Source organism: Taudactylus pleione, unplaced genomic scaffold (genome assembly GCF_031769625.1).
Source record: "Taudactylus pleione unplaced genomic scaffold, aTauple2 ptg000121l, whole genome shotgun sequence".
Taxonomy (NCBI): domain Eukaryota; kingdom Metazoa; phylum Chordata; class Amphibia; order Anura; family Myobatrachidae; genus Taudactylus; species Taudactylus pleione.
Window position 1 is genome coordinate 4533700 of NW_028284523.1, and position 19467 is coordinate 4553166.

Genomic DNA, 19467 nt, shown 5'->3' on the forward strand with positions numbered 1-19467 from the left:
CAGTAAAATGCAGAAGAAAGTGGCACAGTGCATCATACAGATTCCTGCTCAAGACCCATTTCTTTATCAAAGCCATCCAGCTCTCATCCTAACCCACTTCCCCATGCTCAAGGTCTCTCCCCTCTGTGTCACCCCTGTTTGTGTCTGCCCCTCCCCTTTAGACTGTAAGCTCTCGCAAGCAGGGCCCTCTTCCCTCATGTGCTTTTACTTCCCTCCCTTTTACCATCATCTAATCCCCACTTCCTACAATGGCACCTAACCCTTGGGTTCTGCTGTAAAATACTGTTTATTTGAGTATTATGACTGTTGATGCAGTAATGTTTATAATGTAGGCCCCGGGCAAATCAATGCACTGGGTTCCCTACCTACCCATTCACAGGAATAAAAATGTAAACTGTCAAGAAAATTGATTAGATTTATTGGTACTTTCAACAAAATCAATGTTTAAACTTAAAAAAATATGATGTAAGGATTATGGACTCCCTCTTCTCCAGCTCGTAGTGCTTGTCCTGCTCTGCAGCTATGATTAAAGTATGGGGATCCCTGAGGGAGGGGGCACAGGGAGACTTGCCCACCTGTGCTCACCCCTTTAATCTGGCTCTGTGGCTGCAGGCTGGGAGGTATGTGTATTTTATAAGCAGTGCAACCCGAGGGGGGTATGAATCATTCTCTGCCTGCCTCTCAGCCGGCTGCCCTATGTACAGAGCGAACGGCCGCACATGTAGATACACATGTAGATACTGCTCGAAGGCCCCTCGAATCGTGGGGCCCTGGACAGCTATCCAGTAAGTTCATATGTTAAGATAGCCCTGATAGTATTAATTAGTGTCAACTGCACCATTTTATACCTCAGGGTTGCATTACTCTGCTATTCCTTTAGGTCTATAAACATTAGGTAAGTTAATCTGTGCATATTCTGTAAGTGCTCTTTTTAGATATACCTCATATGGGATGTTTATAATCATATACCAATAAATAGCGGTTAATACTTTTATTATACTACATTTGTACTCTCTACACATTATTGTTTATTAATATCTGAAATGTTGTTATCAAATCTATAAGCTCACTACAATGGACCATCTTTCCTTTCTAATTATTTGTGAGAATGCAGCCTATCAATTCACTAAGAACCAGTGACAGCACTGACACAAAATAGCTCCCTGATGTTACAGGAGACCCTACCCACAACAGGCCCACTTCAATAAAGTCTATATACTAATGACATCCTATCTTGCATGTCCACTTCCTCATGGATGTACCAATGCTAACTAAAACTCAATGTGTCCAAAATGAGCTCACTGGCGTCACCTTCAACTCTGGCCTCGCTTTCACTTCCCATATGTGGTCTCTCTCTCTCAGGCCCATCACAACACTGCAAGTATATAACACATTTTTCACCCTATATGCAACATATACGGTCATCCAGTCTCTGGTAAGCTTATTGGGCATCAGCTTCAATCAACTTCACATTATAGTAAGATTTATTTTCCTCTCCTGCAGCTCCACTTCTGTTACAACATGCACTACAGAACCCAATACTCGCCCTCAGCATTATAAATAAAACATACTGTAGTTGAACTGCAAACAAAATATTACACTAACTAAATAACAAAAGTACTGAATGAGCAAAACTCATAATATGAGAAGCAAATGCAAGTGAGCATATTTTGGGAATAGGCACACTTGGGGAAAGAAAGCCCGGATACGGAGAGCCTACAATAAAATAAGACTGATGATGTGGGCACAAGTTTTTCTTTTTCTTTTCTTTTCTTAAGAATTTGGTTTTTAAGGAGCATTGAAGGCTAGGAGAGACACTGCCTTCATCCAATCCTTGTCCTGGTCATCCCTCCTCATTCCCCCTGGCCTTTTGTCTCACTATCATGTGTGTTGTGTTTGTTTGCTATGTTTCATATTAAGATTTAGGTTTGTACTTTTGTTAATTAGTTTAGTATTTTGCTTGCTGTTCAAATACATTTTATTTATAAATGCATAATTCCCCACTACAGATGTGTCCTTATACATCTTTGCTGCAGTCGTGCTAAAAAGCCACGCACAGAGCGCCAGGTCCCTTGAGACTCTGCTAGTGCCAAGCATCTTTTTTGCGTTTTGAGTTTCTGAATCTATATACGAAGTGTTACAATATAGCTGCCACAACTTTTTTCACTCCAAGTTCCGTTGTGGTTCAAATATAGACTATGTCGCACACACATATACAAGTGTTGCATATCAAATTAATCAGCACAGTCTGCTAGCATTGGGAGTCTTTTTTCACTAGGACGCACCAGCAAAGTAGCACGGGATCTGGCGGCACACTTACGCCAGGCAATTTGACCTGCATGGCATACGGAGGCTAGATGTATGTGTATATTGGTCCGTAGAACATTTTGGCAGCCTATAAATTATACTTCCTTCCCCTTTAGACTGTAAGCTCTTACGAGCAGGGCCCTCTTCCTTCATGTGCTTCTCCTTTCCCTTACTTACACCATCTTATACTCCCTACAGCGGCACCAAATCTTTGCCTGCTGATCGTGGATGCAGCAATGTTTACAAACCATGTACGTGTCCTGTATTGTTTGTACTGTAAATCACTGTCTTCTTGTTTTGCTCATTGTTAAGCGCTGCAGAACCCTTATGGCGACATAAAAATAAAAGTATAATAATACTAATAATAAAGGTTCCTAACGATGGTTGAATAATATCTATGCCATGGTGTTGTTGTGGCTTCACAGTGAATAAACATACTTTGTGCTTTAGCGACTAGCTCCTGATGGACAGACAGATGACACATGATGGGCCTAAATTAGAGTTGCACGCTATGCCGATATGAGTGTAGTTGACCGATGTTTAAGTACTGCACATGCTTCTGAGGTGCACTATACATGCGTCCCGTTAGAGCACTGATATGCAGAACTAATTTCTAGGCGTTCCTGGGAGGTAACAGGGGGGTGGCTAGGCAGATGTGGGTGTGTTGCTGACAACAACTGCTCACACAGGGCGCCATACTCAGACAGACAAACTGCGCCGGCCATAGGGATGTTGCAAGTTTCTCAAAGGTTTAAATAAAAACCGAGACAGATTTCCACATGCGCAGGACGCTGCAAGTGGGCATCTCAGTTGTAAAAAAATCATCCGTGTCGTTTGCATAAAGCAGCAGGTGTGGCTGCAGCAAAAGATCCGGCCGTGTCTGCGTGCGACTCTATACTACAATGCAGGTATAAAGTTTACTAAAAAAGGCACAATACATTGAAACAATTTATTAGTGACCAATAGTAAGACCATTCTGCAAGGTAAAGTAGTCACTAGCTCCCACCTGTCATGCTGTCCAAAGAAACGTGCATCCACCTGACCATCTTTGTCTCTGAGGGCTTTTGCAGGCCAGAAAGGAAATCCTTTTAATTTTGCCCAGACCAAAGGGTGTGGATTGCTCTAAATAGGACAGAAAACAACATTAAACAGAGCAGAGTACAAACTGGTATTTTATGTCTTTCCATGCGAAATCAACTTATCCCTAAAGCTTCATGGTTCTTAAACCAGGGAGTTACCGCCACACAATATTCCCACTGATTGGCTAGTTTGCACTGGTCTGTACACAGTGAATTCCACCCATAGTACATGATCATATGTGTTTTGAACGATCTTCAGCCAGTCTTTATGAAGCGAGAGTTGGGACTTGTTAAGAGAAGCTGAGGTTCAGTTGGCCACACAGTTCCCCCTTATATAAAATCAGTATAGCAGAGTACTGATAGGCTGCTGACTATCAGTTCAGAGATGATCATGTACAAATACTTCTTTTGTGACCTCACCGAGCTACCTGTACCTATGTTTATGGCAGAGGTTCCCAAACTCCACCATTACAGTCCACGTTTAAGCATATACATGCTTGAGCACAGGTGACTCAATCTGGGCTCAAGCATGGATAGCCTTAAAACCTGGACTGTAATAGCAGTGTTTGGGAACCTCTGCTTTATGAGCTTGTCACTGCTGAGTCTATTTTGTCACTTTGAACTGGTCACATTCCAACATCAATATCAGTAATAAGTTAAGACATTATGCCTTGGTTTTTTTTTTTTTTTCAGAAGACTTTGAATTTCCTGAAAACAGCATAAGTATGCTTTGTTACTCCTCACAAGGCAAAGATAATCTACCTAAAATATCCAAAAAAGTTTGTTTTTATTGAAACTGCAAGAAAAGTGCACTTTTTTTGTGTTACCGCCACCAAGAAAAACCTTGTGGTTTCTTGCTCTGGCATTAATCCACCTTTCCAAAGCAGCAAAAAGTTGATTTTTATACGTGTGTTTTCATAATAAAATCTGCACTTTTCTTTTTTTTAGATGTTTAAATGAAACCTATAAAATGTGTAGGAATAAAATGGTAGCTCAACAATACATACCATTTCAAAAAATAGACACACTATTGCATCAAATGAGTGGCTCCCTGTGTTTATCGTTGCCGAGATATGGGAGATCTGGGCATTAGAACCACACATCTGTGGACTTTCTTAAGGCTTTCTATAGCATACAGTATGGTGTCATGGTCTGGTGATGACCAGAAAATAACTACTATGAGGGAACTCCCCTCTTCCAGACGAGAGTTCTACCTTATACTGTATATAGATGCCAGGATGGGTGGGGAAATTGTACATGTCCCACATTCACCAGGTCACTAGTATTTCTGCTGTACAGGTTGCAGAGCCGTAACTAGACTTTTTGGTGCCCTGTGCCAGAAAGAGCATTGGCGCCCACCTCATTTTTCAAAGGGACATATTGCACCCAAAAAAGGGCCATGGCTTCATGGGGAAGGGCCAGGGAAGAGATAGAAGAGGCCAGGAGAAGCTGGGGATGAAATGAGAGGAAGCTACAAGCAAGAATGATAATAAACAGAAATTTGACAGGCCCAAACAGCACCCCCTGACCTGTGGTGCCCTGTGCGATGGCACCAGCCGCACTACCCTAGCTACGGCCTTGGCAGGTTGATATTATCTGGTGATCATGAGGCATTAGCACTAAGTGCTGCATCAGTTGAAAGGAGGGTCTCTCTACTTTCAAATAAGTATGCCCATAAATTTATTGAAGCCAGGAAGGGAGATATATTCCCAAGTCCCAGGACATCATATTGATAATCTGCAGAGCAGGGGTGTTCACTAGCGCTTACACATGATCACCAGAAAATTACTTCTACAGGTTCGCATAAATGGAAAGAGGAGACTCCCTTTTGCAAACGAGGGTACGTCTGAGTATGTGGGTGCTGGGATATGGGAGATAGAGCACTTTTAATGCTATTTCCAGTATTTTTTGGCTTTTAAAAAGTTCTGCAATATTTAGCCTGGAAACGGCAGGGTTTAACATCATTGTGGTTTTGACGTGATGAGGTCCAAAATCCGGGTCCAAGCGACACCAACTGATGGTGGGGGGGGGGCTTTTAGTTAAGTTCCACCCTCCATTTGAAGCCCACAGTGTTTAGGACAAATTCCACTCATCCTTACGAGTGGAAGGGATAAAGACCAAAATGGCAGTCTTTGTGGTGGTGCAGAAGTTTGTACCATCTCATGGAAGGACGGAAGTAGTAGGGGTATCCCTTGCTCAGAGTGTATTATGTGAGATTGCTTTGCGGGATGGTACATATAATTTCTCTCCAAACAAGATGCTTTATTTTTAAACCTTCTGATGAGGTTGCAAAAATCAGGTTTTGTCCAATACTGGGAACCGAACTGAAAGCACATTTTTCAGGTGATTCTGCAAACCTACAAATTTAGTCAGTGACTAATTTTCTGGGAGCAGTTTACATGACTACTAGTGGGCATGCAGCTAGGGGACAAACAGGCACACCTGTGTAAATAAAGCAGTGTGGATACACACTTTTTTGCGATGATTTGAAATACCCGATAATGCATATAAAATGTAATAAAGAAAATGGACAGTATAGGAACAATGTAAGCAAGCAGTTTTATATGATCATAAGAACTCAAGACTTTAATTTACACGTTTGAATTTAAGGTGCACTTCTCATTCCAATGTTGCAGTTCAGTTAGTTAAATAGACAATTTGCTCCTATATGAATATGCATAATTCAAAGTAAACAATGTTAAAGAATTGACTACTACTGTCTTCCTACGTGCCTCTTCCAGTAAGACTAATGCTAGAGATCTCAAAATTATAAACTTAAAAACAATAAAAAAAACAATTAAATGATCCCCTTTTTTTCATTCTTACAAAAATGAATGAAAATAGTATATGTACAGTATTTGCAAATATTATAAAATACATTGTCTTATAAACCCCATGTGGATAAACTTGCATTTCAGCTAATGTAACATGGTCTTGTTCCAGAGGGAGAAGATACTCACACATGGTTCACAAAACCAATTATCTCTTTTTTGGCAAGCAGCTAAATAACATTCAGGGCAGACTTCAATTTCATTCATCTGAAACATAGAAAACAAGACAGGTTTTATTAAGCGAGAAGCGGCTCCTACTGACATCACACGACTGGCATTTTGCATATTATCTACAGTATATTTAATGGAATAAATCTGGAAACACACAGGACAGTCTGGCCAAAGGGACAGTTGGATCTGTCATACATACATGCAGTGCCGGACTGTGGCATAAAGGACCTACCGGGGGACTGCAGTAGTAGGGCCCATGCTTAAGGGGTATGGTTATCCACAAGATGTGCTGTGGCTAGCAACCACAGTTGCTTGGCTAGCCATTAGGCAAATATTGGTGTATTGTCTATAGAAGAAAACCAAGAACCAATGTTTTTCAGTGGTCCTGTTCCAAGGTAAATGACCCTCTAATAGGAGTAGCAGTGTACAATTCAGTGCACAGTCTGGAACATGACACCTAGAGGAGGGTGTAAGGGCCTCAGGCAGTGGGTCCAACCAGAGATTTCCCCTGTACCCTTGTGGGCCAGTCCGACCCTGCATAAATGAGTGTGGCCAAATATTTAAGAACCTAATCTTCTCAACTACTGGGATGGTGATCTTTTGGGCCCCATACATTGTGAATTGCAACCAATTAGATCTGAAATTGTCTAAATAGTCATCAAAATGGCAGCATGTACTGCAACCTGTTGCTCTCCTACTGCCTGTAGAAAGAGGTCCGGTCTAATACTATATGTGTTGCCGGGAGGACACATACAATAGGTTAACCAATTTATTATTATTATACAGGTTGTTAATTTTGGAACTTATAACTGAATCATACTTGCTAACTCTCCCTCATTGTAAGGGAGACTCCCTGAAATAGTAGTAATCTGCCCATCTCACTGAAAAGTCTAGCAATCTCCCTGATTGAACCTTACTCTCATTATGAAGCTCTTATATAAAAAATTTATTAAATATTATATATACACACTATAATATATATACACACACATATATATATATATATATATATACACACACACATACATACACATATATATATACACATATACACACACACACACACACACACACAGTCAGGTCCATAAATATTGGGACATTGACAGAATTTTCAGATTTTGGCCTCTACTCACCACCACATTGGTTTTGAAATGAACCAAACAATATGTGATTTAACTGCAGAATTTCAGATTTAATCTGAGGGTAATTACATCCAAATCAGGTGAATGGTGTAGGAATTACAACAGTTTCTATATGTGCCTCTCACTTTTTAATGGGCCAAAAGTAATGGGACTATCAACTCAGAAGCTATTTCATGGACAGGTGTGGGCTATTCCCTCGTTATTTCATTATCAATTAGGCAGGTAAAAGGTCTGGAGTTGATTCTAGGTGTGACATTTGCATTTGGAATCAGTTGCTGTCAACTCTCAATATGAGATCCAAAGAGCTGTCACTATCAGTGAAGCAAGCCATCATTAGGCTGAAAAATCAAAACAAACCCATCAGATAGATAGCAAAAACATTAGGTGTGGCCAAATCAACTGTTTGGAACATTCTTAAAAAGAAAGAATGCACCGGAAAGCTCAGCAACACCAAAAGACCCGGAAGACCACGGAAAACAACTGTGGTGGATGACAAAATAATTATTTCCCTGGTGAAGAAAAACCCCTTCATAACAGTTGGCCAAATCAAGAACACTCTCCAGGAGGTAGATGTATATGTGTTAAAGTCAACAATCAAGAGAAGACTTCACAAGAGTGAATATAGAGGGTTCACCACAAGATGCAAACCATTGGTGAGCCACAAAAACAGGCAGACCAGATTAGAGTTTGCCAAACAACATCTAAAAAAGCCATTACAGTTCTGGAACAACATCCTATGGACAGATGAGACAAAGATCAACTTGTACCAGAGTGATGGGAAGAGAAGAGTATGGAGAAGGAAAGGAACTGCTCATGATCCAAAACATACCACCTCATCATTGAAGCATGGTGGTGGTAGTGTCATGGCGTGGGCATGTATGGCTGCCAATGGAACTGGTTCCCTTGTATTTATTGATGATGTGAATGCTGAAGTGTTTCGGGAAATATTATATGCTCATATTCAGTCAAATGCTTCAGAACTCATTGGACGGCGCTTCACAGTGCAGATGGACAATGACCCAAAGCATACTGCAAAAGCAACCAAAGAGTTTTTTAAGGCTAAAAAGTGGAATGTTATGCAATGGCCAAGTCAAACCCCTGACCTGAATTTCATTTCAAAGCCATTGTGGTGGTGAATAGAGGCCAAAATATGAAAATTCTGTCAATGTCCCAATATTTATGGACCTGACTGTGTATATATATATATATATATATATATATATATATATATATATATAAAATATATATATATAATATATATATTATATATATATATATATATATATATATATATATATATACATATATACACACACACACACACACACATCAATAGACCTTACTGGGCTCATTTACATTTGCATGCAAGTCAATTTTATGACACACTTCTCAGATGTAGAATTACACGCCCACTTTAACACGCACTAATAGGTGTTGTTTTCACAATCTCCCCGACATGCTTTTTCAAAAGTAGGTAAATATGAAATTAATTTTCATTTTTGCCAATAACGATCTGACAGTGCTTGTTCTCAATTTCAGTACTCCATCACGTTGACTCTAGTGTGCAGGGGAGACAGCCAAGTTCTATCTTTCCATTCCCTGCTGTCACCTACTGGCAGATTTTTCCGGTCAATTTAGAAAACATCGGCCCATAACTGGAACACATATGTATCTCAAAGTGATGATGGTGAAAATGATGATCCAATTGCTACCATCAAAAGAATAAAATTTTTGATAGGGAACAACGGGTCTTGCATTGGTTAACAGAAGAGCAGCCATAACCACCATGATCTTTGTGAAAACCTTCTCCACCGATTTATACTGGTACTTAAAACGACTAATAAATGACCATTGTAGTTTTTTCCTTTCGAAATTAAGTGGTTTTTATAAAGTAACACGTCTTTTAAAGGAATACTGTCTTATCCTCTTATTTTTAAGAATGTTTTAATGATTTTATTATGGTGTTTATGAAATCTCTCTTTTTAATATTAATTATTTGACCATTTTATATACTGACCTGTGCACTTTACTGTATTTATTTAAGGGTTCTTATACATGTATTTATTTTTTATGTTTTCATGGTTTTCCGGACCCTGATATATGTTCTATTGAGTGGACTTTAATAGAAATGAAGATGAAAGGACATCTTATGAATATTACACCTACCTCCGATTTAATATATTGTACTATACTCTATATAATTACAACTTCCTGGTCTTTGGAACGCAAAAATGCCATACCCGGCGATGAACTTACGGTTTGCGCTCCATGCCAGTGCATGGAACGCATGGCGCAATATCTGGTGATGGACTTCCGGCTATGGTAATCACCGGAGGTCCTAATGCATGTATCTTGCGGCAGTTTAAGGTAATTGGAGGGGGTATATAGAGGGGGTCTGGGCAGCAGTATCCAAAAGCTTCTGAGGAAGACCATAATGGTTTGAAACGCGTTAAGCTGCATCATGGACACAAGGATATTACAGGAAGAGGTGGAACGCTGGATACCCGGTTTGGGAACTCCGATGCAGGTTTCTGGGACATGCTATGGATGACTCCAAGCGATTAACATCTGAGGGATATCCTGGCTGCACCCTGTATCCTGTGAACTACCAAAGAGTTCACCATTTGGTGATATATGCTGTTTTTTTATGTTTAAATGTGAGAGTGCAATATGTACAAATAAAATGCTTTGTGTTTTTTTGAAATATCAAAGTGTTTGGAAGGAATTACACCCTTTTCCCTCACATCATATGAAAAATAGAAATCTATTGTGGAAAGACTACAGGAAAAACTGTATTCAGAACCTTGAAAGAAAGTAAGGTTTTAACGTTTGGTGAAGGCTTTTCTGTGCCACACGGGCAGCTTTTGACAACTGTTTTGCGGATTTTGGATCAATTGTTATAGTCTCTGCTAACAGCAGCCCGAACTGGCAGTCCCAGGGGGAGGAGACAACTCCTCCTGGGGCTACCTGTGGTGTATGTGACTGGCATGTAGCGCTTCAAATAGGAAGCCACTGCCAGTCACAAAGTGTAGCCAGTGCAGTCACGGACCGCACTGACTACACTGAGGTGGTGGATTTTGCTGGGGGGGCTGCAGGATCGCAGCCCCTAGGCAAAATCCGCCACTGGACTTGACTGATAATTTTATTCAGTTCAGAGCCAAACAGAACATTGCCAAAGTTAGGTAGGCAAGAGTCCTCTCAGACTCCACGTTAGCATCCCATGCCATAAGCCAAGGTATACAATTCCCTGCAACCACTCGGGCTGAAATCCTAGTCCCAATTAGGCCCGCATCCAGAGCAGCCTTGTATGGACACTCAGATGCCTCCAAGATGTGGGTAAACTATATCAACATTTCTGGGAGATATAGAGGGGCTGGAGTTCAGAAAGAGTATGTCATATTTGTAAAGCACCAACTCCTGGTTGAGCCTATTTAGCTCACATGGAATTAGTGTCCTCTAAGTGGATGAATCAGAGACATCAGTCTGCTAGCCTGCCCATTCACAAATGACTTGGGGATTTAAATTTTAGCTTACTAAAAGTCTGAACAAAGTAGCCACAAGTCCAGTTGTTTGGCAACTTGATCCAACAATGCAATCTCCCTTGCCTTCCTAGGTGGCTGATAGAATTGCACTGAAGATTCCTTTTAACCAACTGACATTATAGAGAAATGAAATGGAAAGCCACTGGTCTAAAAAAGCAGAGGGCAAATACCACTTTTACGCCTACATTTTTCTTTAAACTGACGGATATAAAATAATTTGAGAAGACTTTCCACTAACCTGTCACTGAAAAAGTTAAATAATTGATGCCGTATTTTTTTGTTTTAGTTATTTTAATAATCCACTTTACAGATGGCGTGTGCGGGATGCCGGCACTTACAATGCCCGCGGCAGAATCCAGGCAGCTATCAGAATCCCGCCGCTGGCATTCTGACCGCCGGAATACCGCAAGTAAGTAGCAGAGTTGAGTGGAGGGTTAGGAGATAGGGTTAGGCACTAGGGGGAGAGGGTTAGGATACCTACCGACAGGTGTCGATATCCAAACCATGTCGGGATGCTGGCATCAGGATTTTGACCACCGGGATCCGGCGCGTCGGCATCCGGTACCCATCCCCTATTATACTATGGCTTCAGTCAAACCAAATGGTCTCCTCTTTGCTTGTCAGATCCCGGGTGACTCAGCCAAGCAGACTGGCTGACTCAAAATGTGCGACCACACTGTGGGTGGCTTTTAGCTGCAACTGCGATGCATATGACACACAAAATGTAAAGAAAAGTACTATGGTTCCCTACTCCTCTTGGGGCATCTCAGTCATTCAGGGCATCTCCCGCTGTATGGCGAATAGACGCTAGCTGTATGAGCACACATTTATTTCCCCAATAAATCTGACTGATACATAATCTAGCCCAATCATACTGACTTATGAGGAACATGACTTAATTGGCATTGATATCTACCATCACTTACCACAATTGATAGGAAAACCAAATGAGCGGGTGTTAATATCGTGTAATCCCTGCTTAGAGTCTATACGAAAACTACATTCTTAATGTAAGAAAATGAAGTGAAAAGATGTGGGATTTGTAAGTAGAATGCTTTTAAACCTGTTGATTTTGCATAGGTAATTTTTTTGTATATGTGCCGGTGATTTAAAACCCCAAGTGAACAAATGGGGAGCAGTAGGGAACAAATGTATACAGACAGTCCTCTCTTCTACTTCAGCTACAAGTACTGTTAGATACACAATATTAATAAAAATGCAAGTCCTTTGGATCTATTATAGTTAAAGTAAAAATAAATCTTAGCATTATCCTTTAAACATTTCAAGTAGGTTCAATAGACCCTACTGAACAGCAGGTGGTGCAAGGATCCCAGTAATGTTCCAATAAGTTATACTGTGCCAGGCCTCAGCCTCCAGGCGCACACGAGGCCATTTGAAAACGCTGATGAGACTGCATACTGTGCTCCAGAAAAATACTTACACTGATCTATTTCTAGATTACTACTACAACCTAAGCATACAATGAAAAGAATTACAAAATTGTACAGAAAGTAATTGCTGTGTAGGGTTTATATGTTTTATATGACACACTATCACTATTCTCAATAACTGTAATATATATATATATATATATATATATATATATTGTATGATATATATATATATCATACATATATATATATATATATCATAGATATATATATCATACGAGTACTTCGAAAACAAATTAGTGTTTAATAAACTTGCACACATCCAGGGAGTGAGCACAGCCTAGCAAAAAATGTCACAAACCCAGGACATGAACTCAGTTTAGTATACATGGCACACACAAAGGGGCTAAGCATCGCATACATAGCACATATTCAGAGAGTGAACACAGCATACTATATATGGCACACATTCAGAAACTGAGCTCAGCTTTGTGGCACATCAAAAAGGACCTAGCACAGCTTAGTATACATGGCACACACCTAGGACGGAACACAGCTTAGTATACATAGCACATGTCAGAGACTGAGAGCAGCTTTATATACATATCACACACACACACACACGGGCAACTTACGTCACATGCATCCAGGGCCTGGGTGTGCTTAGTGTACATCATGCACTGCCAGGAACTAAACACTGCTTAGTATATATGACACACACAGAAACTGAGCACAGCATGGTACACACCAGGGGCTGAGCACAGCACAGTATACATGTAACATACCTGGACACTTAGCACAGCTTAGTATACATGGCACATATTCAGAGACTGAACAGAGCTTAGTGTAAATCAGCCACACCCAGGGACTGAACACAGCATTATACACATGGCACACAGCCGGAGACTGAAGATGGCTAACTATACATTGCACGCACCCAGGGACTGAGCACAGCTTTTGTATATATGGCACACAGAAAGGGACTTCGCACAGCTCATTATACATTGCACATACTCAGGAACTGAGCACAGTTTAGTAAACATGACACATACCCGGGAACTGAGCACAGCTGAGTACAAGGAACATGGAGGTACTCAAAAGTGGACAAGAACAGGTGTCAGCATATTCTCTCTCACCCTGCCCTGGGGACAGAGTACAGCTTAGTATACATGGCACTTAATTAGGGACTGAGCACATCCTAATATACATGACACATACCCAGAAATTCAGCACAGCTTAATATATAACGCCCATACCCAGGATCCTGCTTAGAACTTACTAAACCTGGCACATACCCGGGGACTGAGCACAGCTTAGTATACCATGGCCAATACTTGGCACCTGAGCACAGCTTAGTACACAGGGCACATGGAGTTACTTGTTACTACATTTAAAGTGGCGGAGGGCAGGTGTCAGCATATTCTCTCTTACCCTGCCCTGAATAAGTAATGGCCATGAGTCAGAACTCTGTGCTCCTGTAACTTACATCACACACACCCCTCACTACACTGCATGAATCATTCATGTGCAAAGGAAACGCATTGGTATAGAAGGCAGCGTTTATGTATATTGTTACTGCAGCAGCAGAAGACAGATATGGTTTTCAGGCATACATGTTTTTAATTCTCACCTCATGCTCACATATCTTGATTATTACTTTTGCGGTTTGTGTTAATTTATGATTTCCTGTAGGGGACAAGAAATAGGAAAACAATTGCATTATAAATAAATTCTCCACACAATACTTGCTCAGGACAAAGTCACCTGCGGCTCTCAAATTCTGCGCTCACCTTTTTACTAGGCAGTTGGCAATTGTTTTTTCCAAAAATGTCAGGTAGGGAATAAAATTGCCGAAGTTAATGGGAGCACTAGCATCTATTATTGTGTAAGAGAAAACAGCACCAAAGAAACAATGTGTAAATGTCTCATTAGAGCCAAAGAGAGATTAGGGTTTTGTATACCATAACTCCCAATTGTCCCTATTTCCACAGGACAGTACTAATTTGGACACCTCGGGATTGGCAGTTTTTAGGCTTATTTGGGTGGGGTTTGGGTGGATCCATGTGGAGTTTGGGACAAAATAGGCCCTGCCTCTGATCTGCCCAATTTGGCACATGTAAATGTGTGAATGTAGGGGGCTATGGTATACACCAACAAGGTCTCTCAGGATAAACCAAATAGTTTTGCATAGAAAAAGCATTTAAATGTAGTACATGAACCTAATGGAGGATTAAACCGACATATAATCAAAATGAATAGTTAACTTCAGTTAAATATTAATGAGTAGGGCTTACAGAAACGTCCAGCAGCCAGTGATTGTGCTGCAGCCGCTGTAACTGGAGGCCATGATGTGAGTTGGTAAAACATAAGTCATTGTAAAATTGCTGTATTTAAATTAGGGATGTGCAGGCTCGGTTCTACTCGGTTCCGTTCTGATTTTTTTACCGAATCTTATTGGCTATCCAAAACTCGTGACAGCTGATACCCAATAAGATTCGGTAAAAAAAACCGAACGGAACCGAGTAGAACCGAGCCTGCACATCCCTAATTTAAATGCCCATTTTTCATTGACAAAAAAAAATGCATTAGACGGGACAAAGGTCAAGCTTACCACCATTGTAAATAATGCAGTTATGTAAAATCCATTTGGCGTCTGCAAGAAAGGCTTCCGTGCAACCATACATTTTCTTTTTAACATTCTGGAAATATAAGAAAATTAGAAATGAAAAACTTCTACAGTCAGTCCCCCATGTGTGACAGTTTCCATGAATATATTGGGTTAGAAGCATGTTAAATATGGAACTATAGGGGACAGGGACAGCTGTGTAGTTGAGAGTAGACTTGGAGGGATACAGTCAGTATCCTGGCAGCCGCGATGGCGGCACTGATATTACCGGCGCCGGAATCCCGGCACCTCTCACAATACTGACGCCGGCATTCCGAACCCGAGATACCGAAGATAAGTAGTGGGGTGGGGGGGAGGGTTAGGCACTAGGAGGAGGGTTAGGGTTAGACACTAAGGGGGGAGGATTAGGTTTAGGGTGCGGGGAGGGGGCGGTTAGGTTCAGGTACTAGGGAGGAGGTTAGAGTTAGGCACCAAAGAGGGAGGGTTAGGGTAGGGAGAGGGGTAGGGTTAGCATACCGAACAAGCGACTGCCAATAGACGCTGCTGCATGTGCTTTTGCGTGCAGAAAGCATTTATACACTCTGGCAACATAAAGGTTGTAAGGGCCTGTATCAGAGTTGTACACTATGCCGATGTTTTTGCAGTTGAGGGATTATCGGCTATCTGCGCATGCATCGCACTGCGCTTGTGTCAAGGTACATTACCATAGTCGCTCGCAGTAACTATTTATTCACAGTGTGATTGACAGTCAGGGAGTGTTTGGGGGAGGTAACAGGGAGTGTTGGCTGAAAAGGCAGGCGTGTCGTGACCATTTTGGGGCGTGTCACATCCTGCGTCTGCAATCCCGTGCGCCGTAAACATGGTTCAGGTGTCTCAGTTCCCACAGCAATTTTGTGTGACCATAGAGTTACTCAAGACTGCTAACATTGAACGATCTGTGACTGATGGGTGTCTCAGTAAATATCCCGGCGGCTGCAACATTTGCATATTAGGACCACACATCAACTCTGAATCAGGCCCGAAATGAGGTCCTGATGACCCATTACAATGAGCTTCAAACAAACAGTGATTTAGGAGTTTACATTAACTGGCGGTCCTTGAAGTGATAAAAGGCGTTTTAGACACTGCGGCAAGGAAAGTTAGATATCAGCCAGCAGTACAGTGATGCTTGGTGCTGGTGGTTCTCTGGGGATTCCCATCCCTGGTAGTTTAGTGCGGAGCAGCTTCTGTAGCTCCTGGATTTGGCCCTGGACTCCCAAAGTGGCCGTGCTAATAGCTGTACAAAGTGAGCTGCTGGATGCTCTTCCCCTGCAGCCCCCTGAGTTTGAATAATCTCAGTAGGTACAGGGAGCACTTGTGATTCCAACAATCTAAATGCTAAACTGACAGTTCTAGTATCAATAGCAATAAGACTGCTGCCTCAGAGTCTGGCTATCTAGATCTCCTAGAAGTATTCTAGGTTTGAGATGTAGATATAATATGCCCCTCTCCTAAACTTCCAGGCATCTCGGTGTGGCCAAGGCGTCTGAATATGGCAAAGGGTTCAGCTTTCTCCCTAGACAGCCTCAGTACTCCCCTCTATCCACCGGTAAAAAAGTGGTAAATGTGAAAAAACTCCTCCAGCTGTATGCAGGACAGTGCATGCATTCAGTTGGATTGGTTAAATGGACAAGGGCTGGCACGGCTGGCAGAGCTGACCATCGGGGGGTGGGGGGGTTTCGGGGTGGGGGGTGTTTTTTTGGGGAGGGCGGCCAGGCCTCGAGTCCCGGGCCTAGAGAGAGAGGAAAGAGAGGGGGGGCCCGGCCCGGGTGGCAGCGATGCTGCAATAGCAGCCAGGGTTGGATACACTACCGGCAGCCGCAAGCTAACCCGAAATCGAGGAACAGCAGCCAGCCAATCAGGAGTGGATGCTCCTGATTGGCTGCCGGTTCGCGAGCTGTGATTGGTTCGCTGCCAGGCGCCATATTTGGAATGCCTTGCAGCATTTTATATCAATTCTCCCTGCCATCCCTGGACCTTGGCTGCCGGTGCAACACCACTGCTACCTGGGCACCCATCTCTCTCCATAATTGAAAATCAGTGATTCTACCTGGCTGGCTGCACCAGCGCAGCCAGCTGAACAAACCACTAAACAAGGTAATCCCTAACCTTCACATGTGCTCCCCACCCCTGTTCCATGCAGCTGGGTACACACCTCAGCGATGCGCTGACCCAGCGACATGGTGATGTATCAATATATCTCATCGCCATACACGATCTGTCATTTGACGACACAATATATCATTACATGCTTAATATAACTGGGAGGTGTGTTCTCCTACGCTTAGCCTCAATATGCCATGCAGCACAAAATGCCCAGCACAAGTGTGCCAGGTCATGTGCGACTCAACTTGCGCCCAGCTTCATTTTTGCCCAAATGTGCTTCTTAGTTCCTTCACAAGACTGCACAGATTAATTTGATATGCGACACTTGTTTATCTGTGTGTGACTGTATATGAAACTGTACAACGGAACTTCGCGTGAAAAAAAGCCGTAGCCACTGCAGCGTAGCACCTTGTATAGAGACTCAGTCGCACACAGAAATACAAGTGTCGCCTATCAAGTTAATCAGTGCAGTTTCGTGAAGTGGTTCACATTGCGACTAAGATGCTGAATTGAACAGAAGAGACAAAAAAAGACACTTGGCACGGGACATGGGGCACAGAAGAGGGCTGTTTCACGTGCTTGCGAGCAATAGTGTATGAGGTCACATCGTCCCATCTAATGGTTATACGATGTTTGATCCGTCGCAGATGGCAAGATTGAACATATCGTATAGTGTGTACCTAGCTTAAGACTTTTGCATTTTATTTACAACTAGATTTCTGTAAAATGTACTGGTTTATAACAGTGTGCTGAGCATTTTTCTGTTTCTTTTCTAAATATCCTGTCCTTTTCTAGCACCTGCTGCTTCTTATAAGCGGATTTCAGCAACTATTCATTTGTTCATCAGGTAAAGACATACGAAACTCTTAGCTGGGTACATAAAATGGCAGGACATACAGAAATTGTGTAAGAAATTTCATCCAGGAACAGGTCTCTCTTCAGTGCCAACAAAAATGCTTTACGATTTCATTCTTTGATATATACAGCATATATATGGCTTTTAAATGTGAAATGCTCTGTAGTATATACACTAATAAGCCACAACATTAAAACCAATGACAAGTGAAGTTAATAACATTGACTAGCATGTTACAACTGCACCTCTCTGGGGGTGGGATATATTAGGCAGCAAGCGAACAGTCAGTTCTTGTCTAGTTGATGTGGACAAGTGTAAGGATCTGAGCGACTTGGACAAGGGCCAAATTTTGATGGAGATGCTCTGGCCAGATCATCTAGCCAAAACAACAGGTTCTGTTAGGTGTTCCTGGTATGCAGTGGTTAGAAGCTACCAAAAGTGGTCCAAGTGCTACAGTAGCTAGATAGGACTAGACAGCTAGCCTTCGCAACGCACGCGCATCAATGAGTCATGCCACCCAAGGCTCACTGATGCACGTGGGGAACAAAGGCTAGCTGTCTAGTCCTCCCTAGCTATTGTAGCACAAATTGCTGAAAAGCTAATGCTGGACATGAGAAAGGTGGCAGAACACACAGTGCATCGCAGCTTGCTGCATAGCCTCAGACCAGTTAGGAGTGCCCATGCTGGCCCATGTCCACCGCCCAAAGTGCCAACAATTGGCAAGTCAGTGTCAGAACTGGACCATGGAGCAATTGAAGGTGGCCTGGTCTGAACAGGCTAAGACATGGCACCAGAATGCACTACAGGAAGAAGGCAAGCCGGAGGAGGCAGTAAGATACTCTGAGCAATGTTCTGCTGGGAAACTTTGGGTCCTGGCATTCATGTGGACATTACTTTGACACCTACCACCTACCTAAACATTGTTGCAGTCCAAGTACACCCATCATAGCAACAGTATTCACTGATCGCAATGGTCTCTTTCAGATGTATAATGCGCCTCGTCGCAATGCAAAAAATGGTTTGAGGAACATGACAGAGTTCAAATTGTTGACTTGGCTTCCAAATTCCCTGCTAGGAATTTAGGAAACAAGTCTGAGCCATGAAGGCCCCATCTCGCAACTCACAGGACTTAAAGGATCTACTGGTAACGTGTTGGTGCCAGATACCACAGGACACCTTCAGAGGGTCGTGTGTCCATGCCTCGACGGGTCAGAGCCATTTTTGGTGGCACAAGGGGGACCTACACATATTAAGCAGGTAGTTTTACAGTTATGGCTGATCGGTGTAAATGCCAGTAAGCAACAATAATTTATAGAGGTCTAAAGAGAACAGAACTTATAATATGCAAATGAAGAATACAATAAAATAAAAGGGTAC

The 19467-nt window shown here is 42.1% G+C and overlaps 1 protein-coding gene across 10 annotated transcripts in view; it reads right to left on the reverse strand.

Annotated features, from left to right (window-relative positions):
* ZMYND8 (zinc finger MYND-type containing 8) overlaps positions 1–19467 on the reverse strand; it is a 112463-nt gene that overhangs the window by 29934 nt on the left and 63062 nt on the right. For all 10 annotated transcript variants that reach the window (XM_088472150.1, XM_088472151.1, XM_088472153.1 and 7 more), the window contains 4 exons: positions 15075–15162; positions 14094–14149; positions 6347–6424; positions 3314–3429 (listed from right to left, as the gene is read on the reverse strand). In XM_088472150.1, the coding sequence (XP_088328276.1) occupies positions 3314–3429; positions 6347–6424; positions 14094–14149; positions 15075–15162 (338 nt within the window). The remainder of the gene's footprint in view (positions 1–3313; positions 3430–6346; positions 6425–14093; positions 14150–15074; positions 15163–19467) is intronic.